At 44.4% G+C, this 26,933-nt stretch overlaps 1 protein-coding gene and 1 pseudogene across 2 annotated transcripts in view; one reads left to right on the plus strand and one right to left on the minus strand.

Annotated features, from left to right (window-relative positions):
* Positions 1 to 1,298: 1,298 nt before the first annotated feature.
* On the minus strand, positions 1,299 to 20,077 carry cep170ab (centrosomal protein 170Ab; the record flags this gene model as incomplete). The annotated part of the gene is made up of 18 exons (XM_083655243.1): positions 1,299 to 1,579; positions 2,259 to 2,310; positions 4,243 to 4,336; positions 5,997 to 6,085; positions 6,871 to 7,026; positions 7,791 to 7,899; positions 8,182 to 8,425; positions 8,710 to 10,173; positions 12,966 to 13,098; positions 13,917 to 14,051; positions 14,552 to 14,931; positions 15,595 to 16,029; positions 16,839 to 16,961; positions 17,116 to 17,278; positions 18,424 to 18,482; positions 18,724 to 18,802; positions 19,755 to 19,844; positions 19,973 to 20,077. The coding sequence occupies 18 exons, from the start codon at positions 20,075 to 20,077 to the stop codon at positions 1,299 to 1,301; spliced, it is 4,191 nt and encodes a 1,396-aa protein (XP_083511369.1).
* Positions 20,078 to 26,476: 6,399 nt separating this feature from the next.
* The window catches only part of LOC310793424 (B-cell lymphoma/leukemia 11A pseudogene), a 6,787-nt pseudogene continuing 6,330 nt past the window's right edge, over positions 26,477 to 26,933 (plus strand). The window contains exon 1 of the transcript XR_014553948.1: positions 26,477 to 26,597. The product of XR_014553948.1 is annotated as a B-cell lymphoma/leukemia 11A pseudogene (transcript). The remainder of the gene's footprint in view (positions 26,598 to 26,933) is intronic.

Consider the following 26,933-nt stretch of genomic DNA (forward strand, 5'->3'; position numbering starts at 1 on the left):
TGTGTTAGTAGCCTACACTGTTCCTTCCTTTCAGTCCTTCATTTAGGCCTACAATGAAATGCAGTGTGGGGACTTGAGGCAGCCCGGCTATGCTGGCTCAAACACAAATTGACAAACCACTCATCTACAGGCAGCTTTGCTCTGAACCCTGCTTTGTTTGGTCGAGGACATCGACATACAGAAAATTGGGGACCATGTCCTTGTCCCCCAGTGATGAATAATAACATTTATCAGCTGTGAAATGTGCAAAGAAACAAATTGTCCTCCCCCCACCATCTGTATACACTAGCTTCTCCTATCTCCAACTGTAATTATAGTTTGATCCAGGGCACTTGTGACAAAATACACTCGTGAGAGGAAAACCTTTCAAGAGCTACATTTGATTTAGTAGTTTCTATTACCACACAAGGTCTATCTTTGATACACTAGTTTCAATTGACATACCGCCACAAGAAGAAGGCATGGATGGGAGTTTTCTATTTATTAATTATCATACACATTTATGTAGATACATTTTACACCCTATTCATTTCCCAACAAATAAATAAGCAATGCAACCTTTCAGAATGGCGAAATCAACATTGAAACAAGCTTGGGAAGTGCAATTGCAACAGGCAATATTTGAACAAATGATGCTATATGGCAAAAGTTATTTCCAGGAACACTTTCCTACACATCTCTGCTGAAATCTTTTTTTGACACCATGGCACCTTTCTAGTTTCTGTTTCTTTGCATTGATCTTCAGTGTAGAGGTTAGCCAAGCTTATCAGTCTGACAAAGACTTCATGGTTTGCAAGACTGGGTTTCACTTTTTGTTAAAAAGTCAGCTGTGCTCTGAATGAATAGAAAAACCCAAAATAATCTTTATGGACTTGGGGAAAAAATGTCTTCAGTATCAAGTCCTGTGGTATGATCATTCCGCTTGTTCTTTTATTCTTGACATTTTAAAAATGTTTTCAAGAATAGTGGATGATAATGTACTGAATGGTTACGGTATATTATTGTCATATATACTTTACTGTATATTATTGTCATATATACTTCAATGTTTTCATTTATATAACCCATTTATATGACAACGACCATCTGATAGCGTTGGAATACGTTTAACTAGTGATCTTCTTTGATCGAGTCTTGACATGACTCAGTCTTATTGATTGAGGGCAGTCATGCTCTCTATGGAATATGCATCACTTTTCTCCCTACGCCTCCTCTATTGAAACCAACTGAACTCCAGCCTGGGTCTGTCTTATCTCAAGGGCTTGAGGAAGCTTGAGCCCAAAGGGTTGATCGGTCCATCAGTTGTGGGATCCAGAACTCTGCTCCCCACCGGGGGCTAAGCTGCTGTTCACAAGGGGCCCCGAGTCTCGCTCTGCCACCGCGGCACGGCCCGAGGGTCCGTGCGCTTCGGAGGAGCTTCCAGCAGGCTTACGAGCTGACAGTGTGCTGGTGGGAGCTTCTGCTGACCCCTGCTGCTGACTCCCGCCACTGATCCTCCGCTCAGCCACAAGAGGGCTGGTGAGGCCCAGGGTGGACAGGGCATCCAGAGTGCCGTCTGGGTCCAGCATCACGTCAATGACTGTTGGATTGGAACAGAATCATAATCATCAATATGAGCATTAACTACAAAAAAAATTACAAGCTGTCCGGCCATTTGATCTTGATTCCAGACCTATAAAGCTTATTTCATATTTTTAGTCAAATTACCTCACATGCCCACATGACTTCTTTTATGAACCATAATGCACACACACACACACACACACGCACGCACGCACGCACGCACGCACGCACACACACACACACACACACACACACACACACACACACACACACACACACACACACACGCATGCATGCATGCATGCACACACACACACACACACACACAACAATAAAGAAAATCTTGAAACCAGAAACTAAAGAAAACGGTCAAATGATCTTCCAGTGCATTAAAATGAAAAAATAATAACAACAACAACAACAACAATAATCTTGATACTATTAGATACAGGATAAAATATCTTAATTGAACTTCTGTCAGTTTTTAATTTCACACAGTTCCAAACCTACAGTGCTTCATGTATCTGTGTTGCCTCTGATGATGAATGCATGTATCTTTGTTGCCTCTGATGATGAATGCATGTATCTGTGTTGCCTCTGATGATGAATGCATGCTGATTGCTGATTGGTGAAGATTGACAACTTGCGAAGCGGTTTTTGTTATGAAAACATACAAGGAGGCATTCGATCCATACCAAGCATTTGTCTTTCCACCCTCTTCAGGTCTTGAAGGATGGAGGAAATCTCCTGTTAAGGAACATGAATGAATAAAACCTTTAAACCTGAGAGAAACCTGGTCGAAGGTGTGATCAAGGAAGCGTGTGTTCATAACAACAGATTGATAAAGCAGATTGACTTGGGTTCCTGCAGGTGAAAGTTTGGAGCAGAGCTGTAAACTCAGTAATGCTTTATGAGCCTGGGGACGGTGCCATGAATGGGGTTGCTTGAGGGCAGACTTTGAGTTAAAGGCAGGATTTATGACCTGGTCCCTGAGAGGCAGTATTTTTTATGTTGTTTTTTTGCACCGCAACAACGGCTCATAAGTTCCCTCCAACAAATCACACCTATCTGGTGTGCTCGCTTTCCCTGGATAGTTGGCACAGAGGGGTCTAAATGGCAAAGAATGAACTGTGCAAGACTGCAGGGTCTTTGGTTCAATCCCCCATAGAGTCATAGTGCTGTAATGTCAGAACTGACTCACTAAATAATCATATACAGTATGTGTGGTGGCCTGCACAAACCCTTCACATGTCGCTGTTGCACATAGTTGGTAATGACCCAAATAAGGTTGAAAATTAGTTTTTAAGGTATTTTGAGATTTTGAGTGATTTGGTTACTTTCATCTCCGTAGTACATAATGGTGAATGATTATTTTCATAAAACAAAAAAGGGAAAATATTTATTTTTATGGTTTTGGTGGAATGCCACTGTAGAAAATACAACGTTGTGGAATGTTTAAAGCCATTTTTGTCACGGCTTAGTGAAGATGTAGCCTTAGACTTTAAGACACATAACAGATTAAAATACTCATAACTTTTGGTCTGAGAGAGCTAGCACAGTCATTCAATAAGTTATATATAGGGAAGGGTTTTTGCAGGCCACCACACATGTTGTGGTTTGTATTGGGAGAAAGACACACATGTTGTGGTTTGTATTGGGAGAAAAACAGAAAATTGAATAGAGGCTGAAAGGCCAATGGATTACAGAGGCAATCAAATTCTTAGGCAAAATATTTCATTACCAGACAGAGCCATAAAGCCAGTGTCTGTCTTTTTCTATTTATTTATGCAAAGGCAGTGCCAAAAAACAAACAAACATTAAAGTGATCCAAACTTATGTCTGATGACTGTATTGAAATGCTTTTTAGACCATGGTGCCACTCCCCCCCCCCCCCCCCCCCAACACCACCTATATCCCCCTAGTCACTATTCCTACCCACCCCTCGAATCCCCTCTCTATCACCTTCCTATCCCTATGGCGCCTTATATATGTATGTATGTGTATATATATATATATATATATATATATATATATATATATATATATATATATATATATATATATATATATATATATGTATTTACTTTGAATGCATTGTTTTTGTTTGGTTGTTTGTCCAATAGTCTTGTTTGTTCTTGGATAATTGTGTATCTTATGCAGTTTTCTTGTTTTGTTTTGTTGTGTTTTGATGTTCTTTGTGGGGGATATGGGATATGATAGTCCATGTATGTCGTGTAAATACCTCATGTTCTTTCTTAAAGATAAAAATATATATATATTAAAACAAGAAAAAAGAAAAAAAAATGACTAGTCGACTACTAAGCACAGTGTCGACTAGTGGTTTTACTAGTCGACTAGTCTGTGAATGCCCTAGTGTGCATGCGTGTGTGTGTGTGTGTGTGTGTGTGTGGGTGTGCGTGTGCGTGTGTGTACACAAGATGGCCGCAGTCATATGAGGATAGACATACATACAGTAGATGATATGGGGTCATGGCTTGACCCTTGAAGTGTGTGTGCATGTGTGTGTGTGTGTGTGTGTGTGTGTGTGTGCATGCATGCATGCATGCGTGTGTGTGTGTGTGTGTGTGTGTGTGTGTGCGTGCGTGCGTGCGCGCGTGCGTGCGCGCGTGCGTGCGTGTGTGTGTGTGTGAAAGGTACAGCAGTAGACCAGCACCTCACCTTGTTGGAGCTCCTCAGTAGTAAGGAGTCATGCTCTGCCTGCAGTTTGTTCTCAATCTCATCCCATTTCCGTTCTTTATCCTTGAAAAGGATCCTGGGGACCAAAATTGAGCAAAAAAAGAGATGAAAATAAGACTAGTCCATCATACTTACCCAGGGTTTCGTGCGCCACAGCTCCACGCAGACTTGCCAAAAATGCTAATAAACTGCTTAGATTTGTGAAAATGGAGTCAATTCAGATTGCTTTGGCCAACGCATTAAGGAGAAAAATGGATGCAGACTCCTCATTTTATAGTAGGATCGTAGGATAGATGAAAATATATTGCATAATAGTTTTTGTTGGGGGTGAAAGTGATTTCAGTAGGGTGAGCATGGATGAAAAGAGGCTCATTATCAGTTGTCATCTGATGTGTGAAAAAAGAGGAAGATATGCAGCAGGCTGTCAGTGGAACCTTTGTGATGTGACACTCAAATCCTGCTAATTGGGCTCGCTCCAACATAAAACTGAAACATTCAGACAAGAATCCTAACAGACTTTCTATTCCTATTTTGGCAGTTCTACCCTGCATTTGCCCTTTTCTGAGAAAAGCATGTGTGAGATTTGCTCCCAGAACACAAAAGATTGTAAAATATGAAAAAAAGAAGAAGAAGGGCGCCTCCCTTCCTGCAGTATGTTCCATTGATACGGCAGTGATGTAGCATGGTGCTCACCTGATGATAGGGTAGTGATGTAGCATGGTGCTCACCTGATGATAGAGCAGTGATGTAGCATGGTGCTCACCTGATGATAGGGCAGTGATGTAGCATGGTGCTCACCTGATGATAGGGCAGTGATGTAGCACGGTGCTCACCTGATGATAGGGCAGTGATGTAGCATGGTGCTCACCTGATGATAGGGCAGTGATGTAGCATGGTGCTCACCTGATGATAGGGCAGTGATGTAGCATGGTGCTCACCTGATGATAGGGCAGTGATGTAGCATGGTGCTCACCTGATGATAGGGCAGTGATGTAGCATGGTGCTCACCTGATGATAGGGCAGTGATGTAGCATGGTGCTCACCTGATGATAGGGCAGTGATGTAGCATGGTGCTCACCTGATGATAGGGCAGTGATGTAGCATGGTGCTCACCTGATGATAGAGCAGTGATGTAGCATGGTGCTCACCTGATGATAGGGCAGTGATGTAGCATGGTGCTCACCTGATGATAGGGCAGTGATGTAGCATGGTGCTCACCTGATGATAGGGCAGTGATGTAGCATGGTGCTCACCTGATGATAGGGCAGTGATGTAGCATGGTGCTCACCTGATGATAGGGCAGTGATGTAGCATGGTGCTCACCTGATGATAGAGCAGTGATGTAGCATGGTGCTCACCTGATGATAGAGCAGTGATGTAGCATGGTGCTCACCTGATGATAGGGCAGTGATGTAGCATGGTGCTCACCTGATGATAGGGCAGTGATGTAGCATGGTGCTCACCTGATGATAGGGCAGTGATGTAGCATGGTGCTCACCTGATGATAGGGCAGTGATGTAGCATGGTGCTCACCTGATGATAGGGCAGTGATGTAGCATGGTGCTCACCTGATGATAGGGCAGTGATGTAGCATGGTGCTCACCTGATGATAGATGTAGCATGGTGCTCACCTGATGATAGGGCAGTGATGTAGCATGGTGCTCACCTGATGATAGGGCAGTGATGTAGCATGGTGCTCACCTGATGATAGGGCAGTGATGTAGCATGGTGCTCACCTGATTTTGCCTGCTGTTTTGTCAACCGATTGACGTATCCTAGCTGATAGTTGAGTCACAGATGCTAGCAGTAAACTGTCTAGCACCGCCTAGGGGTGACAAGATAACACAACAGGGTAATTTATTTTATTATAGTGTTCATTTAATTGGCAGAGCTGAAACAATAAAAGCTTAAAAAAAACTTGCTACTGTGTGTCATTTTCAGGAATAAATCAATTCATATTTTTAAATGAAGCTACTTGGGTGAGAGAAAAACATAATTGAAGCCATGACTATGTATTAACAGAGATATTACTGCAATTGCTATTTGCTTTGGTCATGTTATGAACTGCTGGACGTCTGTTTAGTGGTAGGAGCACCCTCTAGTGGCACACATGCTGACTGACATGCTCTGAACAGGGTCAAGTCTTAAAATCAGTAATTCTTTTGCTATACAATTGCATGCCAATCTATGTTCTAACACTAAAACTACTGCCAACCTACATTTTGTCTAAGCTCACTTTGAAGGGAATACAAGTGAAATAAAGATGTGAAAAATATATTACTGACTGTCTCGATTAACCAAAAAGAGAGGACAGGAAGGAGTTTTATGAAGCCAATTGTGATAATAACCTTGATGCATTTTGGGGAAATTGCACTTCTATGATATAAAGCTAATATGGACAGAAGAATCCAGACTAATGTATGACGTAAAATAAATGTTTTCTAGGTTCTCTGGGAGCTGGGAGCTGTGAGAGACAGGTGTTCAGAAATAAAGACTTGGTGGTGCCATAAGAGCAACATAATATTTCGATGTAAGAATAGCCCTTAGGTAGATGCAGTGCCAGTGCATTTTGAGGATTGAGTAATGTTTGATATTGAAGCAGGGACTCACATCGTCTCTGTTCCAGGTCTGTCGGCGGATGGAGCGGGACCCCTGTCCGTTAGAGCCACGGGGTCGGAGCTCCACCGGCCGCCCGTTGCTTCCCAGAACGCTGTTGTGCTCTGTGGACGGAACACCCAGCTCCAAGCCATCGTCAAAGACACGCTCTTCCAACTAGAGCAGAATTCAAATGTGACCAATAAGAACGTTAACAAATCTGTACTTGGAACGGCTGAATTTTGTTCTCAGTCTGTAGTAGATCATTTGACTCTATTATTGATCATGATATTGTGTAATGCAGCCATTCCCAACCTGTATAGATCACTCACTGACATCAGAAGTGATGCCAAGTTGAGCAATTGTGCACTGCACATGCCAATAGAGCAGGTGAGGCCACGCAGCAGCTGAGCTGCAGGCGAGACCGCGCTGCGGGTGAGCTGCGAATGCGAGCCGGCATAGTGGGCGAGCTGCAGGGCGGGCGAGGCCGCACAGCAGCTGAGCTAGCGAGCCTAGGAATCGAGGCCTCTAGTATATATATATATATATATATATATATATATATATATATATATATATATATATATATATATATATATATATATATATATATATATATATATTCCTCCATTGTTGAATGATAGCATTATTTAATTTGTAATCAATTATTAATTAATTAGCTTATCGTAGACAGCCCCTCACTTTTAGTTTCTGATTTCTGTGTGGTGCTGATGGACATCGTTAAAATAAAAAGTGCTCTGAGAACACATTATTTGACCTCCGTACTGTCCGCAAACATTTTTGAGATGTTCAAGTGGGCCTTCTGAGTGGGAAAAGGTTGGGAACCAGCGGTAATGTGTTGACAGTACCAGAGCTCCAGAGCGGTAATGTGTTGACAGTACCAGACAGAACCAGTGGTAATGTGTTGACAGTACCAGAGCTCCAGGGTCGGTGGCTGCAGGGCTGACAGAATCGATCTCTCCTGCCACATCATGAATCTCTCTGGCGAGCATGGCTAGATCTTTGGCGAGGTCTTGGCTAATCCTGACACACAAAACACAAATGTCAGATGTTGTTATTATGTTATCTCTGTAATCAATCTTTCTTTTTATTTTCCTTTGTGATATTCATCTCATATTAAACTGGTGCTAAATCAAACATGACGTCATAATCATCACACAAAACGCATTCAAAACCAATGCCAATCCAAACACCAGTAAATCATTCCCTAAGAACACCCACATGTACTGTACCTCAAGGCAATGGAAGCATATCTGACTACTGTCGTCACTTCTGTGTAACCTCAGGAGCATGTCTGCAACCTACCTGGCGATCTCCTCGCTGTGTGCGGTCCAGTCTCTCATGTACTCATCCTGCTCCCTGGAGTGCTGCCTGAGGGCAGCCAGGCCTCCAGGACTGGGGGTTGCTGGGGCCGAGCCTCCGAGCTGGGCTACCCGAGTGGAAGGGAAAGGCCGTGTGTGGCCCTGCTTGGATGTGTGGCGGTTTGAGCCGTACTCGTCCTCTGAGGTGGAGGCGTACTCCACGGGCACGCGGCGCCACCTAGTGCTGGCTAACGTTAGGAGAGAATGACAGCTTAGGTTAATGTGCATGCTGAACTGAATGTTGATTTTTAAGAGAGGAATAGAATGGGTAGTTTGTTTTCCTACAAATGATGGCATTTACAGAACAATCCCTCCTCCTCCACATTCCTTTGACATAACTGTTTCTGAGCATATTTGATGCTATTTTGAATAAGCAATGATAACATCATGGAACATGAAAGGTTCAGGTTCATAAGAACATTATTTCCATTGTCCATGAATGTGTGTAATATGGGTAAAAGCAATAACTTACATGTAGGTGTGATGTGCCCATGGGAGGAGGTGCCTTTACACTTGTCAGGCAGCTTGGAGGCGCTGTTCGCCCTGGCTCTGGGTGTAGCCATGGAGGTCACATTGGACCCTCTCAGTCCTTGTCTGAGGGCATAGTCCCCTGCCACACTGCGCGCCCCCAGGCCTCTGCTCCTGGTCACCGTGGCCTCTGAGTCACTCTGGGCTGAGGGGGAGCCCACCCTGGGTCTCCTCGGCTGTGCCAGAGCCTCTATTCTGGACATTCCCCTTCGGGCCATCCCCGTCCTGGATGTGGAGCTAGCGGTGGAGGCCTCGGAGGCTACTGACATCCGGTCCAGGTCGGCTGGTTCTGTGTCTGAGGAGTCCCCCAGACGGGCTCGCCTCAGCAAAGATGACCTGGTGGGCCTGGGCTTGGGGCCGCCGGTGGGTTTACTGGAGCCTGTGGTGGCCGGGGTGATCTTAGCCCGACTAGACTTGGTGCTTGCCCCCACTGTTGCGCTCCCTGTCTGGGCTCTGGGGTGAGAGGCTCTGCCTGCCTGTGTGGTGGCAGGTTGGGAGTCAGAGAGGAGTGAGTTGGAGTTGACGTCATCATCAGTGAGGTCCAGGGAGGTCCAGGGGCGGCTGGGCTGCTGAGGGGCAGGAGCTCTGGTCTTCACCCTCCTGTCCTGGGTCTCTCTGCCCGCAGCGGGGCCTTTGGAGGATGGACACACCACCGTCCTCTCCTTCTGCTGTCCTGCAAGGGTTCGGCGTTTCTGCACTACCTTCCTCCCACCATCTGCCTGGCTTATTGTGCTGGTCGTGTCCACGTCCGACTCAGGTGACAGAGAACCCTCGATGGACTGACTTGGTGGATCCCCTTGGTCTGACACAGTGCTCTCTAAAAAGGCTGCCACTGCCTCCGAGTCTTTCTGCAGAGTGGTGGTGTCGACAGAAGCCTCCCTGGTCTGACTTCTGCTGCCTGTGTGCACATCGATGCACGGTATGAGCTCGATGGGCACGTTGGAGCTGGATACAGTGAAGCTCTCCTGCCTCAGCAATGGCTTCCCACTGTTTTCCCTGGCCTTCTCCTCTTCCCTCTTTCTCCTCCGCGCCTCCTCCGTTCTCTTCTCCCCACTGCTCACCGGACGAGGGGGGAGCTTGCCCATCACGTCTGGCTGGCCTGCTCTGCATCCACCACTGTCCTGCGACTTGGCAGGTGAGGAGCGGTTGGGGCTTCCCCCCTGGCTGCCCACACCTCCAACACCATGCCCAGGACGATGCTTGGCCCTGGGCATCTTTTCCTCCCGGCTTTCTTTCTCTTGTAGCTCTGTGTCTTGCTTCTCCCCCATATCGGAGCGTCGGCCTGCGCCTGGGGCCCTCCTCCCCAGGGCCAGCTCCTCGCCAGGCAGCTGGGGCAGGGTTCTCCTCTTTCGCTCTGTGTAGCCAGAAGAGGCGAAGGACGCTGAGTGGCTGGACTCACTGATTTCAGCTGGAAGGAGAGAAAGAGTCTATTATTAGCCAAGTGATTCCCCAGATGAATGTCTATTTCATATTAGTGGTGGGAGATGAACCAGTAGAACTGATGCAGAAATCTGTGCTGGGGTTGATATACACACACCGTTTGTACCAGATGAGCCAGAAAGCCTAGAGGCGAGGAGCACCCAGGTGCATTAAGGAGACATGGAGCTTGAGGGGAGTGAAAGTGAATGAGTTTAACCCCTAATCTCCCAAACAAATGAAAGCCAGCAGAACAAGCATGAAGAGGAGATTGTCTAAGAAAGGCGGACATCCTCCTACATTGTGTGTGCATGGTTATAAATCCTCCTACATTGTGTGTGTGTGTGTGTGTGTGTGTGTGGGTGTGGGTGTGTGTGTGTTAGGGATGCCACGGTGTGAACATTTTCACACCGAATAATAAGCACGTGACGTCACCGGTATTACCGGTTACACCGTAAAAATAAGTGTAAACAATAGACCAAATCAGCGGGATGTTTACATTTACTTCCGGGTACCCCTGAGGTCCACACATTATAATGGCGGTGGACGGCACAAACTGACGTGTTGAAGACAAAAACAGACAAAGAAGACAAAAATGGTTCGTCCGTGTTGTGTTATTGTTTAATATCATTCATAACAACACTTTCACTAACGTTAGTGGAGACCAGACTAGCTAATTTACCTGTTGGACCAGACCAGAGTAGACTTGACGCTAAATTAAATTAACGTGGCGTCAGTAGCTCTGTTTGTAACGTTAACGTAACGCGTCACCAGGCTCTTCTACGTTAACGAGTCTGCAAAACAGCGAGTTTGACAGACAAACAAACGTTATTAGCTAGCTAACACTACATAAAACAAACACAGAAGAAAGGCTAGATACGTCGGACAAGCATGTTTACCAACCGTTTAACCATTTAAATTGAAAGTAGTCGGCCGAAAACAACGAGAGGGTTTGACAGCATTTATTTGACAACACGCACATTTAAACCTGCCGCCTTCCCCAAGTGGTACCCGGAAGTAAATTTGTTTACATGGTGACGTCACGGTGATTTGGTCTATAGGATTGTTAGTTCCTACTAGTGCATGTTGTTCCCGGGAACAATAACAGTGAGACACCAGTCGGGTATCCTTAGCAGCAGCTAGACTAGAGCGAACGTTACGTTATATGTATGTTGATAATACAAGTTTTAAAGTAAGCAAGAGTCTATGCTTTAACCGTCCATTCTGTAGGTTCATAGAGACAAGACGCACGCTGCTGCTGTTTAAAGTACTAATGTTAGCATGGACGCTCACAGTCATACAACACTGGCTGCCTCACAACTCATGGCTGCATCTGACTCGAGACAACTTTTCAGACGCCCGTGGAGACAATCTTTCTCAAAAGAAACTAACGTTAGCGACACATCTGGACACTTTTTCTGACATGGGATTAACAATACCAGCAAGCTGGTAAGTCCTCCCTCCCTCCCGCTAGCATTGATGCTAAGTTAGCATCGACTTTTCGCTGTGGAAAAAAAGGCACATTTCCAGAGATGGCCCGCAGTGACAACAGAATGCACACGCATGCAGGCTTAGCTAAGGGTCTTACCTACATGTATATGAGGAGGGCATTATTTGTGTTCATAAGATGCTAACGTTAGTTGCTGGTCTAACCAGAACAGCGGAGCCACACTGCAGCCCAGAGGGAGCGCTTGTAATTTACACCGGCGCACGCTGAAACTGCGGAGTTTTCCTTTCAATTCTTCCTCCATAAAAACAAAAGGTGTTACCGGTGGGCACGTTATGTAATCGGTGTATGTCTCACCACCGGGTAACCCCGGTAACACCGAATACCGCGGCAAGCCTAGTGTGTGTGCATGGTTATAAAAGGTTATCAAAACAGAAAGCCATCAAACTGTGTGGCACGACTTTCACTGCCAGGGGCGGAAACACCAGCAACTTTCAACGATTTTACCACATGGAGATGAAATATGCAAGTACCACATCATATCAACTTTTTCTCTTTGTTTTACTAAAACGTTTACATAAAAAAAGAATAATCAGAATACTTACTTGTGATACCTATCCTTAAATAAAATAAAATGTTAAAGTAACTGCACTTTTGAATCCCAGGGCAAAACCAGCCTGACATGGGTGACAGGGTTCTCCTACTTGCTAGAAACAATCTGTTATACACTATGTACTGTGATATATATACCATTATTGTATAGAATGGCTAAAATATTGTGATGTATAAATTACCACTATTTTATGTCACCAATATCTTACAGTGGAAGAATTAATCTCTTCAACTTTGAGAAACATGAACACTATGTAAACAACTCTAGATCAGTCTGCCTGAAATCAGGCAAATCCAAAGCAAATCTCAGTATTTACAAGGCTCTTCTTGTTCAGACCAGAACCAGCATGAGTTCTGACTAGGGGTGTCATGATACACTCAGTTCACGATACGATACGATACACGATATTGGGTTCACGATAACGATACGATACGATATTTTAACAATATTTTTTTGCGATCGATTTGTAAGTTGAGGGGGCATCCTCCACGCTAATTTGAGTAATTTCACCATTTTCATCCTCCGTGTCTGTAACGTCCCTCGTCTGTTCAAACAAAGCAATGCAAAGGAGAGCGAGCAAACAATCAGATGCAGATCAGTGCCACCATGTTCAGCTTCTTTTTCTCGCGATATGAGATTTCATCTCAACGATACATATTGTCACGTTTTGATATCGCGATATATTGTGGGACGATATATTGTGACATCCCTAGTTCTGACTGACCTCTGTCTTCAGTGACCAAGATGTGACTGTCCCCTCCGGATCCCTCCGGATCTGTCCTGATGTGGCTGGCAGCGAGAGTAGCCCACTGAGACACCCAGCGGGGACCCCCCACCACCAGCTCCTCACTCAGGACCTGCACCAGACACAAGAGGGGATAGGAGAGATTCATTCTTTATCGCAAAATAACTGGGTTGTTGAGGCTAAATCACGTCACATCCGTTTTGTTAGCGTTCCATTTGCAGAAAACTTGAGCTGGGAAGTTCACTGTTCACTGGTCAGATCCAGGCTAGCCATTGTTAGCAATAACAATTGACAACATGGCATTTCGCAGCATTTTGCGCATACATACACGGCAGCCTCATGTCCACACAGATAGATGTTAGGCAGTGCTGTGTGTACAGCTGATTTAATGAGACACAAAGAAAACAGAAGTGCTCAACAACATTACTACGATTATAACTACTGTTGTTGCGCGGCGCAGCCATCTTGGATTGTTGAGGTCGGGGCTGCTGAGGCTCCTACGGGTTTGGAATGGGAAATACCAGCTCTGGTGACGTCACCGTCCCAGCTCATGACCTTTGAAGTCGTAAGATTACCAGTTCCCAGTTATAAAGGAATGCACGAGAACTGGAGTATTCAAAGAGTGTAGACAGTGAGACCACAGTCTGATCAAACGGAAATGCTTGCCAGTAAGGTTTTTAACATACACCAACACCAGCATAAACATAAATAGCATTTTTTTTTAGTGCTATATAACTTCAGGTTGCATCTCGTAAAATGTGTTTATCAGAGACCAGTCTGTCTACTAGCAATGAAAAGACATTAAAAATGAAAATACATTTAGACTAGCAGGCTTATTCTTAGAAGCTGTTTGCCGGGCAGCACCAGAACATTATTTGACCAGAACTTAACGCATCAAAAGATACTGAGCAGAGTAGAGGATTTGTGCACCTCTGTTTCCATGCGTCCTGGCTTGCTCCTGTCTCCTGTCCCAGCCCTCTGGGACATCATCACCCTGTCTCTCTGGTGGTCAGCAGGTCCTAGTCGGGAAACACACATAGACTGCTGCTCGTCCACACCAAACACCTGGAAAATACACAGGCACAAACACATGCACATACATTCACACCGATCGTTTAGTACCCAGTAGTACTCGAGTAGAAAGCAGTAAGGACCAAAAGAACATCAAGGTTTAACATGCAGCAGACAAGGCCTGTTCAAAAGCACGGCTGAACTACTGCATTGTTGTTGTGTTGTTGTTGTTGTTGTTGCAGATTGCCTGCATTTGCCATCTGCTTCTTCAGCGCCTGCAGTAGCTCTACAGAAGATGCTGGTTACCTCAGCCTCAGGCTAGATGCCGTTTGAAGGTAGACAACTCATCAAGATGAATGACAAGTGTGGCATGAACTTTGCTCGAGGAGGGCTGGACTAACAACACTTTGCTGACACAATGGAAAAAGTTGCATATTGTAGCTTCAAAAGGCAAAGCATGATCAATTCTAATTATGCACGATGGTAAAAATAGTTGTTGAAAAATCCAGAACCACAGATGATGTGATGATGCTGAGTATCCAAATCATTCCCACCTTGTCGATCATTCTCCTAGCCTCTTCCTCCTCGTGGTCTCCGTTCTCCAACTCGATCGTGTAGGTCCCTCTGTCGCTGTGGTCGTCTCCGTGGTGGTAGCACTCCTCGCGGCCGGTCTGCTGATGCGACGCGGAGCCTCGCCGCCTCTCTCCCGCTCCGCCTCCGAGCGGCGTGGTCTTGGGAGTGGAAGACTTGCGTCGGCGCGCGGGACTGTCCTCCTCTGCAAACAGCCCCTCCGGTACGTTAGCCCGGCCCTCCCTGATCTTCATCCCCGGGCCGCCCCACGGCCCCCGCGAGCGCTCCTCCAGCACCACGGCCCTGCAGCGCTGTCCAAGGGCGTTCTCTGAGTCACTCTGGGTGCCGTCCTCATGTTTACTGCCTGGTGTGGGTTAAAGAGAAGACAGACAGACAGACAGACAGACAGACAGACAGACAGAAAGACAGACACAAGACAGACAGACAGACAGACAGAAAGACAGACACAAGACAGACAGACAGACAGACAGACAGACAGAGAGTGATTATTGACACTTTGACGGCCATCAGTCACTGCCCATCTGTAGGACTAGTGTGTGCTCATATCAGAGGTTATTGCTAACGGGGTTTCTGGTGATCTGACCTTGGATTTTAAAGTGTGCTATATAAATTTAATTTATTATTATTATTATTATCTACTGTTGACCTAAAAAGTCTCACCGTGAATAGATGGCTGTTGGCAATAATGTCTCATTGCATTTCAAAGACACTATATTATTATAAGATTATGGCATCTTCTTTAATCATTTTTGTTTACTTCTTTAAGCTCAGTAATTTGCGTCTCTTTTTTTAAATTGTATTATGTATTTATTGTATTATGTTGTATTAAAAAAGAAAACTATCTTAACTAAACTAAACAAGGAAACATAAAGTGTACAACTTAAAGTAGTCATGATTCATGAATAACACACACGTACGCACGCACGGCACGCACGCACGCACACACACACACACACACACACACACACACACACACACACACACACACACACACACACACACACACCTTTAAGGCTCCTCAGATGTACAGGCACATCGCTCTTCACGCTTTCTCCATCGTCCTCTGCGACTGTCTCTTTAAGAGCCAGCGGCAGCTCATTCTGGGCCAACCAATCTGCCACTTTGACCTCCGCTGCCACCATGGCCGTCTGAAGGGGACTTAGCTCCTCCCCCACGCCCCTCTTAGGGCGCGGCCTGGTTTCCGGCGCCACTTTCAAGCCGCGCTCTTTGACGGTGGCTTTAGCTGATGTTGCCCCGGGGTCAAACTCGATGGTGAAGGAGGCGTGGCCATGTGCACCTTCAGCAGCAGCCTCGGCTTCCTGCGACGGGGCCTCAACAGTGATTTGAGCCGCCAAGTGGTTTTCCTTGGATGGGATCTCAAAGTAGCTCGGCTCCTGATTGGAGGAGGCATTCTTTGGGGCCTCTGAACTCTTACGGGGGTCTTTGCCATCTGTTTTTTTATTAATAAAAAGATAGAAATGTCTCTCAATTATTACAGTCAATCTAAGGGAAATAGTAATATGACATTTATCACTTACTAGAAATTCAAATCAGCTAATAAGGCCTTGGCCACACTGATCCATGGTGTCTGTCCGTGTGCGTTCAATTCTCTGTTCACTTCCATTCATTTTCAATGTCAGCTGTCCGTGGAGCACTCAGAAGCGTACATATCCAGAGAATTTGCATACGTTTTGATGGACAGAAAGTTGAAGAGGGATGAACTTTTTCTGGATGGACGTATCGGATGGTCGGATAGTCACTGTCCGTTTAGCCAATCAGAGTCGAGGTCTCGAGAGGAGGCGTTCCGAGATTTGTTTCAACTTTTCAAAGAAGATGTTGGCCGAGGCGGTGAAGGAGGCTATAATTAATAATGTACTCGCTTGATTTTACACAGCAGAGCCGAAATTGTAACAGAGCAACGTTGGTCCACAAACGTTGCTATTTTACAATTTTTTGGGAGATCGGGTTGCAGTCAGACAAAGAGGAGTGCACAGACACTCCCCCAGCCACAGCCACACAGTCACACACAGACCCTCACGTGACGTTACGTTAGTCTGCCAGTCATACTCATGTCATGACATGTAGCTTTCCGCTCAGACACATCTGTCCATTAAAACAATGCATCGGACAGACATCTGTCCGTTCAATAATTCTGTCCATTTTCTGACGGATCAGTGTGGCCAAGGCCTAAGGAAAATTCGATCAAATTCAGAAAATGATATGGTGTTTTTCTTTGTGTATACTGTATACCCGTTTCAGCTCGATCTTGCTTCCTGTCTGAGCTCCGCCCGTCCTGCTGATGGGCGCCTCCATCGCCCCACCAGGCAGGCTGGCCGTAGAGGGGGGTTCCCCTGTGCAGCACTGCTCCATCCCCTGGAGACAATGAGTCGTTGCTTAACCTTATGGGAGTGGCTGCATTTCCCACAACAGACATTTGAAAGACTGCAAATGTGATGGCAGCAGAAGCACTGATACGCTCGTGCAGTATTGTCACCTGAGTCGTCCGTGTATCCTGGGACATCCTCACCTGTCATCTTATCCTCTGCCTTGCTGGCCTCAGGGGGCGTGACGGTGGCCCCCTCACACGCCTCAGAGAGCTGGACGTCAGAGGGTTTGACCTCTGGTCTGGAGGCTTCTACTTCTGGAGGCTTCTTCTGGCTCAGCTGGAGCTGGCTGCTGAACTTCTCGTGCTGATAGACGAGGACGAGCAGGAGCAAACGAGGAGAGTTTAGTGGCACAGAGGCTAAAAAGGACTCAGTCAAACACTGCTGAATAGATCCAACTGCTGCCTGGGGTTGTTTATTGAATCTTTTAGAATACACTTCGAGGTCTCGCAGAGTTAATTTGCAAAAACAGTTCAATGCCATTCTTAAAACGAATAGACAACACCTGCTTGATACTCCCTGGAGTGCACATAGAAAACATTGGTGAGGTGATTTATGTGAAAATGAAACATATTTAAATTATGATTTATAATAAAAATATACAAAAAATAAAATGATTACAATATAAATAGATCAATATATAATATAAAAGGATACAAAAATACAAATGATATCCTGTTTTTGCAAATTAACTCTTCTGGTATATCACTCATGAACCATGCTGACTAATGCCCCTGAAAATGTAATGTAGCACATGAAGATGAAATCCTATCTTCTTCTTTTTTTTTTATAATTTCTGTCAGACCCCCCCCCCTTCCCCCTTCTCCAATTCCCCCCTGCTAGGCTGTCCCGGTCGTTGCTCCACCCCCTCTGTCGATCTCGGGAGAGTTGTAGACTAGCACGTGCTTCCTCCGACACATGGGCTTCTTTTCACCTGATGAGGAGTTCACCGGCAGGACGTAGCGCGTGGCAGGATCACGCTATTCCCCCCAGTTCCCCTCCCACCGAACAGGCGCACCAAACCGACCAGAAGAGGCACTAGTGCAGCGACCGGGACCCCCCTAATCCGGCTTCCCACCCGCAGACACGGCCAATTGTGCCCGTATGGATGCCAGACCAAGCCGGAGGCAACACGTGGGGCTCGACCCCGCGACCCTGGTGTCGGTAGGCAGGTGAATCTACTGACTCTCTGTTTTTAAAGCTCGCAGGACAGTTTGTTCTGAACAAACAGCAGATTCATCAATCTTGAGAAAGTCGTGTTTTGCCCAATTCAGCAGAAAACACTTTGCTCTCCTTGACTGAGCTCATCTCTATCAGTTGTTGTTGTTTTTTGGGCGGGGGGATTTTTTTTTTGGCTGTGCTCTTTTGCACGGGCATATTTGCTCTGTCTGTTAGCACATACGACCACAGGCTAGCTGCTTTTTCACTACATGTACAACATGCTGTCCAACCTTGAGGGCCTCCTCTGGAACGTGCAGCTCTCCTCGCAGCACGGTGAACAGGTTGGTATGTGAGGCAGCAGGTTAAAGAAAGGAACCATGATGATCTCTGTGGAGGTGTGAGAGCCACGCGCTGATAGCCCTATCTATTATGCAGTGGTCCGGGTTACGGGTTACTACAGTGAGCTTTCAAAGCTATTCGACAACAGATACAGTTACAGCCCAGTGTTTGTGCACACTAACCTTGTGAAGTGCGTCAGTGGTTTTGATAGATTGCCGTTTGAAAACGTGAATACCAAATTCAAAGGATATCATATCCAAACCTCAATTTGTCGTCAATTTTCAGCGTGACATACATTTGCTCCTGTATTCTGACATCATTGACAAATGTCTGCAAACAAAAGCAGAATGAGGTTAGGAACAATAATGTAATGGTACAAAATTAAATGGCTACCATTTGAAATTTGATTGTACCTTATTAATTATCGACAGCACAAAAATCAAACATAAACAAGGTAAGCTGTTGTTTTTTAACAGATAGTATTAAGTTATGTGCTCGTTAATGAACACTGATAGCAGTATCTATAGTTAAGAGATAATGTAATGAATGTAATGAATATAATGATTTTTTTGATGATGATGATGATGATGATGATGATATATACAGCTTTGGAATCTGATATAGAAAATCCATTCTGCAACAGAATCCAACTCTTCAAAGATAGCTTTGAAAAGTATATAATGACATAAATACATAATGAATTCAGGTTATGAGGCGTCCCTTATATTATCTGAGATGACAATTTACTTAAGTATTAAGCAGTGTGTAAACGCAATTTGACTTAAGTATTAAGCAGTGTGTAAACTAAATTTGACTTAAAGGAACACTCCGCCCATTTTCAACCAGCTTTGTATCATTAGAACATCAGTAGTATATCAGAAAACTGTAAACTGTTTTGAAGTCTGTCATTTAATTTGACAGTTATTGAGTGTTAAAGTGTGGACCACTGACATCACTGGTCCACACTAACTCAAATTAATAACTCATGAACTCAAATCAACTCTCAATAACTGTCAAACTAGATGAATGATGAATAGTTTGACAGTTATTGAGAGTTGATTTGAGCTGGTTGAAAATGGGCGGAGTGTTCCTTTAAGTATTAAGTTTAAGTATTAAGCAGTGTGTAAACTAAATTTGACTTAAGTATTAAGCAGTGTGTATACTAAATTTGACTTAAGTATTAAGCAGTGTGTAAACTAAATTTGACTTAAGTATTAAGCAGTGTGTAAACTAAATTTGACTTAAGTATTAAGCAGTGTTTGTAAATCCATAACACACTCACCCCATTCAAACTTCCCAGGTCCTTGACTTTGTGCTCGTCTGTAGTGGGCTCATAGTTGATGACGGCATGCTGCTTGTCCACACTGCGGGACTAAATCACACAAAATCACTGTAATCCGGGCTAATCTCCAGTGCTTCAGATGATAATCTGGCTAATCTCCAGTGCTTCAGATGATAATCTGGCCAGATGAGGAGTGAGAGAGTGTAAATGTATTGTACCTGCAGCATGAGCTCACAGTCGTCCCGTCCCACAAAGATCATCTCCCTGGGGAGACGATGACGCGTCCCCCCGCCGCTCACCAGGAACCAGGACGTCAGACTCATCTCTGACTGAGCCCTAACACATCCTGCTGAAGACCACAACACTGCCTGTTAGGTGGCTGTGGTCTCATCTATCTATCTATCTATCTATCTATCTATCTATCTATCTATCTATCTATCTATCTATCTATCTATCTATCTATCTATCTGTCTATCTATCTATCTATCTATCTATCTATCTATCTATCTATCTATCTATATCTATCTATCTATCTAGCTATCTATCTATCAGCCAGCCTCTTGCAGTTTGTGAGTTCATAGATCATACTTTCAATGGTAAAAGTTAACTGATCTACTTACTGACAACAACATCAAGTATGGATCAGAAATCTAAGAAACACTTCCAACAGCTCCTTCATTCAATACATTCACATCAAGGAAAGAGTCCTCTCTCTCTCTCTCTCTCTCTCTCTCTCTCTCTCTCTCTCTCTCTCTCTCTCTCTCTCTCTCTCTCTCTCTCTCTCTCTCTCTCTCTCTCTCTCTGTGTGTATAGCTATCCCAGGTATCAGACATCACACTGACATGCTTGATGCTTGTGTCTGTCCCGTAGTAGAGCTGCTAACAACATGAAAATAGAAACTCCCTCCCTTACATTCCTACAGAAATTGAATAATGGCGTACACAGTCCTGGGCATCCTACTAAAGTTCCAAATTGAGTTACTCAGCAGTGACGGGCTGTCGGCACGGGTTCCCCAGGTCTGATGCCACGCCGCTGAAAGGAGAGGAGGAGGGGAGGAAGTGAGCATAGATCAGAAGCACAGACACAACCATGCCATGATCATTAGGTCAGCTAATGTCATAAGGGAGGTGCACCAAGAGCAAGACCGGAAGAGGACACACACACACACACACACTCACACATGCGCGCACACACACGCACGCACGCACGCACGCACGCACGCACGCACGCACGCACGCACGCACACACACACACACACACACACACACACACACACACACACACACACACACAGAGAGAGAGAAGAAAACAGAGAAGATACATAGAGCAATAACCAGGCTTCCTGCCTGAAAAGCCACAGATAGGCTCCCTGTGATTTCCTGGTAGATTTCAGATTTTCCATGCAGAAGAGCCGTCAGGCTGGCAGCACAACAGCTCTTTTCACTGAAGCAGCCATGCAGCCAGGGGCCTCGCTGCCTCACGCTCTGAAAGGCTCTACCGGTGAAGCCCCTGTCTACCTGGGCCCTGGGCCCCTGTCTACCTGGGCCCTGGGCCCAAGTGTGTCTGTCTGTCTGTCTGTGTGAGCCTGCACTCTGCACCATCCGAATGGGACTAGCGGTAGTTGACAGTTCTCTCTCCCTGTCGCCGGCCTGCTCTGTCTTTAGTGGGCCAGATTTCACGACACGTTGAGACGCTTGACCACACACTGTTTCCTCCACTCTCCGTTATATACACGCCGATTGCAAATGACAGCACGCCCCGGCCTGGCCTGCAAGCGGCAGCAGCTGATGGGGTAGTAGGCTATAGCCGTCCACTATTGGGCCAGTCTGGGGTATCATGACAGCTTGGAAGAGCGACCATCAGCATGCTTAGGCCATGCTTTGTACCAATAGTGACATACTATTCCCCTATTAAGAATAGCTGGCTAAAATTGACCTGTAGCCATAGCCTGTCGATGTGTTTATCATAACGTTAGACGTCATAATAATGTATGGACGGTGTGAGTAGATGTCGATTTTTTTTAATACCATCTAATGATCCGATCAAGTTCAATAGGCTACCTCTCGGCACATTCCTTAAACCAAATGCGGGCTAATTCACAATCATAATAATCACGTGTTAAATCGACAGCATCACGTTCTGGATGGAGGCTGCTGATGTGTAGCCAAGGCACTGACTGCCATTATGGACGACAGAGCCTGCCGGACAAACAGCGATGCTCATTTGGCCTTCTCTTCTCCGTCCCCAGCGCGCCGCCGAGGCGCACACAGACACCAGGTGCGCTCGGCTATACGAATATAAAGATGAAGGTACAGGTCACTCACCTCACCAGCTGTTCTGCATGATGGACAATCAGCATCCGAGAAGAAGAAGAGCGTTGATGAACGGATCGACTGCTGCTGCAAGCCCGCTGCCCAGCCCAGCTCCCCAAACACTGCCGTGTTTTGACTTGGCCTCAAGGTGGCGCTAAGCGCTCATGCAGGCTAGCCTGTAGAGAGGCAAGGGTCCAAGGCAGTGCTGTAATGTTATTATGCAATAATGACAGCAAGTGCAAGCCGTTGCCGTTAGGAAAAGCACTGTAGTAATCCTACCATAAATGCTATAGTCCAAAAATAGAACTATAGGTTATGATAGTAATATTATAGGCTACTACTAAAGATTAGCCTCCTGGGCCTATCACAGCTAAATGACTTTTTCTATGATGTGACAGATATGGACTTGCTGCTTTCATCTGCACCACCCATCCTAAAAACAACAGCAACATCATCATCATCATCATCTGCACCACCTTCCTAAAGACAACAACACAATATATCCTATAGTATAGGCTACCTATTATAGGTCTATAGCCTACTAATAAACTGTAGTTTATAGTTTCGTTGTAACAATTTGAAATGCTATTATAGGATTACTAGTAGGACTGTAAGAGAATAATAACATTTCTCTCTCATCAGAGAGCACTAGTTCGTACAACCCATGGACATGGTACAACCATGCAAGCATAACCCGTCAATTGAAAAGTAATCTAATTCTCGCATTGAACCACTAGATGGCGCCAACATACTGACCTGTGATGGAGATAAAGGTTGGGACAGTTGCTAGACCCTGGATCAATTATGAGGCCTGCATGGTAAGAAGGCAATTACACTTAGGCCTAACACAGGCCTATTACAGATTAAATGAACAAAACAAAACAAGACAAGACAAGACAAGACAAAAAAAACAGAAAAACAAAACAAAAAACAGACAGACTGTTCCTTCAGATTCAGATGCTCAAGAAAAAGCACTCGAGTGGCTCAAGGCGATTTGTCTCACCAAAGGCCAAATGAAATGTGGGTTATGTTTAGAGTCAAATGTTTCTCAATGAATGGCAGGTAGCCAGACCCATTTCACAGCAACTGTTTTGAGGTGGTACAGCAGGAAGGAAAGCAGGTATAACCAATGATGGTTCCATTCCATTTAGGTGTTCCAGTGCCAGAGGCCCTCATTATGTAATGTTATTGATTACACCTGCTTTACCACCTCAAAACAGTTGAAAAGGGCATAGAGCCTATGCCATATGCCAGAGGTGCCCAACTTCTTTACTATGAAGGGCCAAAATTAATCTAGATGGATGGCCGTGGGCTAAAAATAAATGTTGATGTTATGTGAAATTACATTCAACAATATTATTTTGTAGATCATTTAGTACAATCTAAATCTAAAATAGGTCTTCTATAGCATCATATGGTAAAAGTACCATCAAGCTAGCTTTAAAAATGAGCCCGCACACAGTCTCTGAAAGACATGGCCAGATAAGCACCCCCAGGGGCCCCTGGGCACTGAAGCTCCCAGGGCCCCAAATTGGTCAGCCATGCCATAGTAAGCTATCAGAGAATCCAGATTTCAAACTAATAACAGTTTATTGTTGCTCAAGTGTAAAGTTATAGAAAGGGTTTCTTGACCTATGACTATTTTTTTAATTATTAATTAAGTGGTCAGTCATAACTCTTTCAATATGATAGCGATATGAAACCATAAAGCAGACAAAACTAACACTGTTGTATTATTAATATTGCCTGCTTGCTTGATCTTCAATGCTGAATATTAACATAATAGGCTAACTTGAGTATAACAAAATCTGTTCAGGGTGTAAGATCCAATTATTCCTCTCGGAGGTGGAACTTGATATAATTGTTTTTTCTTGTTCTTTTTCCCATAGTGTGCTTAAATGATTGCATTGATCCTCAGTGGTGTTTGGTGTGCCTTGGACATTTCTTTATTTGTATCATATGTCAGTTTTTAAACCAAAAATAAAAGTAATCAATCAACACAGAAATTTGGCAGTTTTGTTGTTATTGTTACACTAATGATAGGCTGATTCTTCTGCCTATTAATGTAATATTACTTCGTAAAAAAAAGTCGATATCAAATTATTTAATTATTGTAAATCATGGAAACTTATTTTAGTCTCTAAAGGTTAATCTCTTGGTCACCATGCATCTCTGGTTCGCTATAGGCTAGCTAGAGAAGCCTCATAAACTGTAAATAAATATAGGAATATTATAAGAATATTATAGTGATACCAAAACACCACAAAGTAGGTCTACCATAAGGTCAATGTCAACTGACAGGCTCCTGTAGCTACTATCCAATATTACATATTTCATTAAGCTTCCATGCTGCATTTGAATTATTATTCTTATGGCTATTCTTATGGCTATTCGTGGACTGCATAGGTTATTAATCGTGCATCTGAATAGGCTATTCTGTGCCAATCTTGACCATGCACATGTCAAATGATCACACATTAGAGCCATCCATAATAAAATAGCTATTATAGAAGACCAAACCGGTTTACTTAGATGGACATTTAAAGTAATATGCATGCATTTGAGGTTATTTAGGAAGTAATTCTGCATTTGTAATAGCCTATAGCCTATTATGTTGCAGCTATCTCCTCTTTTCCCTGTTGTCATAGTTTGGCTATAAAGTGACACATCAAAGATCTATTTTAGCCAGAGTTCACATCTTTTGCATGAAATTGTGAGGCTTATACAATGTGAATTGTTGGCTATAGGCCTATGCCTGCTTTTTTTTTTACACAAACTGCACAAAACAAAAGGCAAACACCCATTATTTATTCAATAATCTGCAAACCATATATTAACCAAATGGTCTTCATCAGTCTGTAGATTCAATGCTGAGTAAACTGGAACCCCCGGTGATCATCATAAAGCAATCCACCACCAAAACAATAGGCTACTTCCAGAAAAGCATTAATTTACCTTTTCCCCTTAATGACGTATATATCTACTATGTACTTCAGTCTGATACTAACCTGTATACTTGCTCTCATCTAGGGGAGACTGGGGCATCTTACCACACAGGTAAGTTGCCACACTGATCTCCAACACCAGAGGGCAGTATCTAAAAAATAGGTGCAGGTGTCACTGTTCCAAAGTTATTTTGCTCCTGACAGCATGTCACTATTTGAGGTGCAAACAATTTTCATATATATATTTTTTAACTAAACTAAACTAAACTAAACTAAACTGCATTTATGTAATACAACTTTGATCCATTCATATTACTTTTGGACAGCATAGAGAAAATGTGTATTTTGATACCTAAACCAAAGTCCTGTATTATAATTAGCAATAGCGCATGTCCCTCTGGGGCAAGTTGTCTCAGCGATTTCGGGGCAAAAGTATGTTGAGTCCAGATACTGAGAATTGAATGACTATTTGTTTATTTGTTCATATTTAGCCTACATGGCTTGTTCCTGTTATGCACTGACATGGATGAAGCCCTGCATGGCATAGCCTATGAAACACTTTTGGGAAATCAGACGTTTAACAGTAAATGAGTTTGGAAAGTCTTTACCTCTTATTTGTTGGAAAATATAATGTTGAAGGTTAAGAGTTCCAAGGCTACATGTACCAGCACAAATTTAATGGGGAGTTGTTTCTTCAATTGAAAAACCTAGTGTGACAATTTACCCATAAGTAAAATCTAAATATTATTAATTTGTGCACAATCATTTATTATTTAATTTAATTTAAATATGGCAAAAATGAGTGACTGTGATGTACTGAGACAGATACATTGATGTGAAAGCAAAAAGTGTGACAAGATGCCCCGGTCTCCCCTATAAGCTCTATAAAGAGTAAAACGGTGAGTATAAAGTGATGTTGGGTTCATCCTCTTCATATTGCCTGCTAGTTTGGTTCAATGCTCAGCCTCAAGCAACTGTCAACCTTTTATTTAAAATGTTATTTAATTTTTACTACTGTCAAACTTGCTTGGACACCCCCCCATCCCTCTCTCTCTCTCTCTCTCTCTCTCTACTCTCTTAGCCCAGCCCCCCTGATCCCCTCTGTCCATTGGCGTCTTCGGGGTCTCTCTCTCTCTCCCCCCCATAGGTAGCCCATAATGACTGTCTATTGGTTTTTATTAAGGCTCGTCCCCCTCCCACTGGCCCTGCCCATGTTTTGTATGTCTGAGTCCATCCATCTCCTGACGTTCAAGTTCGCAGGAACGTCACGTCCGCACTTGAACTTGCCTGTGAGGGGGGCTCTGCTCTGCCGTACCCCCAGCCATCCCTCTCTCTTTGCAAAGAAGTCATGAAGAGCTGCTGCGCACAGCGCGTACCGTGCGCCTCACCTTCTGTATGATCTGCTATCCCCCTTTTGATTTGGTCCCCTTTGGATGTCAGACGCATCAATGAAGATATTTCCTTTGGAGTCTACCTTGTAGGAACGGATTTCCCAATGTGAACCCAGCTGAAAAGCCACCACTAGACCAACATGTCTCGCCGCAAGCAAGGCAAACCCCAGCACTTGAGCAAACGGGAGTTTTCGCGTAAGTGGAGATAAAATAGCCTTCTGACTGAATTTGCTGATTTTCTTTCCGCACCACCGCATGTGTTTTGGTCATGCAGGGCAACTTCCTTGGTGAGTGTGAATGGAGACTGTCGCGGAGCCACCACTACCGGCCAAACTGAAACAACACAATGCAAAGAGATCCAAGGCTACAGGTTATTTAAATGATTGATCCCCTGGTGAAAGTTTTGAAACGACACCGGAGAGCTTAAACTTGGGTTGATTAGTGTTGTGCTGGCAATTGTGTAACGCAGCCTTCAAGGTTTCTTTCGCCATTAAAGGACATGGCATGCATGGGCTTTATGGCCAGAGACCT

The sequence above is a fragment of the Poromitra crassiceps genome, assembly GCF_964638095.1.
Source record: "Poromitra crassiceps genome assembly, chromosome: 19".
Classification (NCBI taxonomy): domain Eukaryota; kingdom Metazoa; phylum Chordata; class Actinopteri; order Beryciformes; family Melamphaidae; genus Poromitra; species Poromitra crassiceps.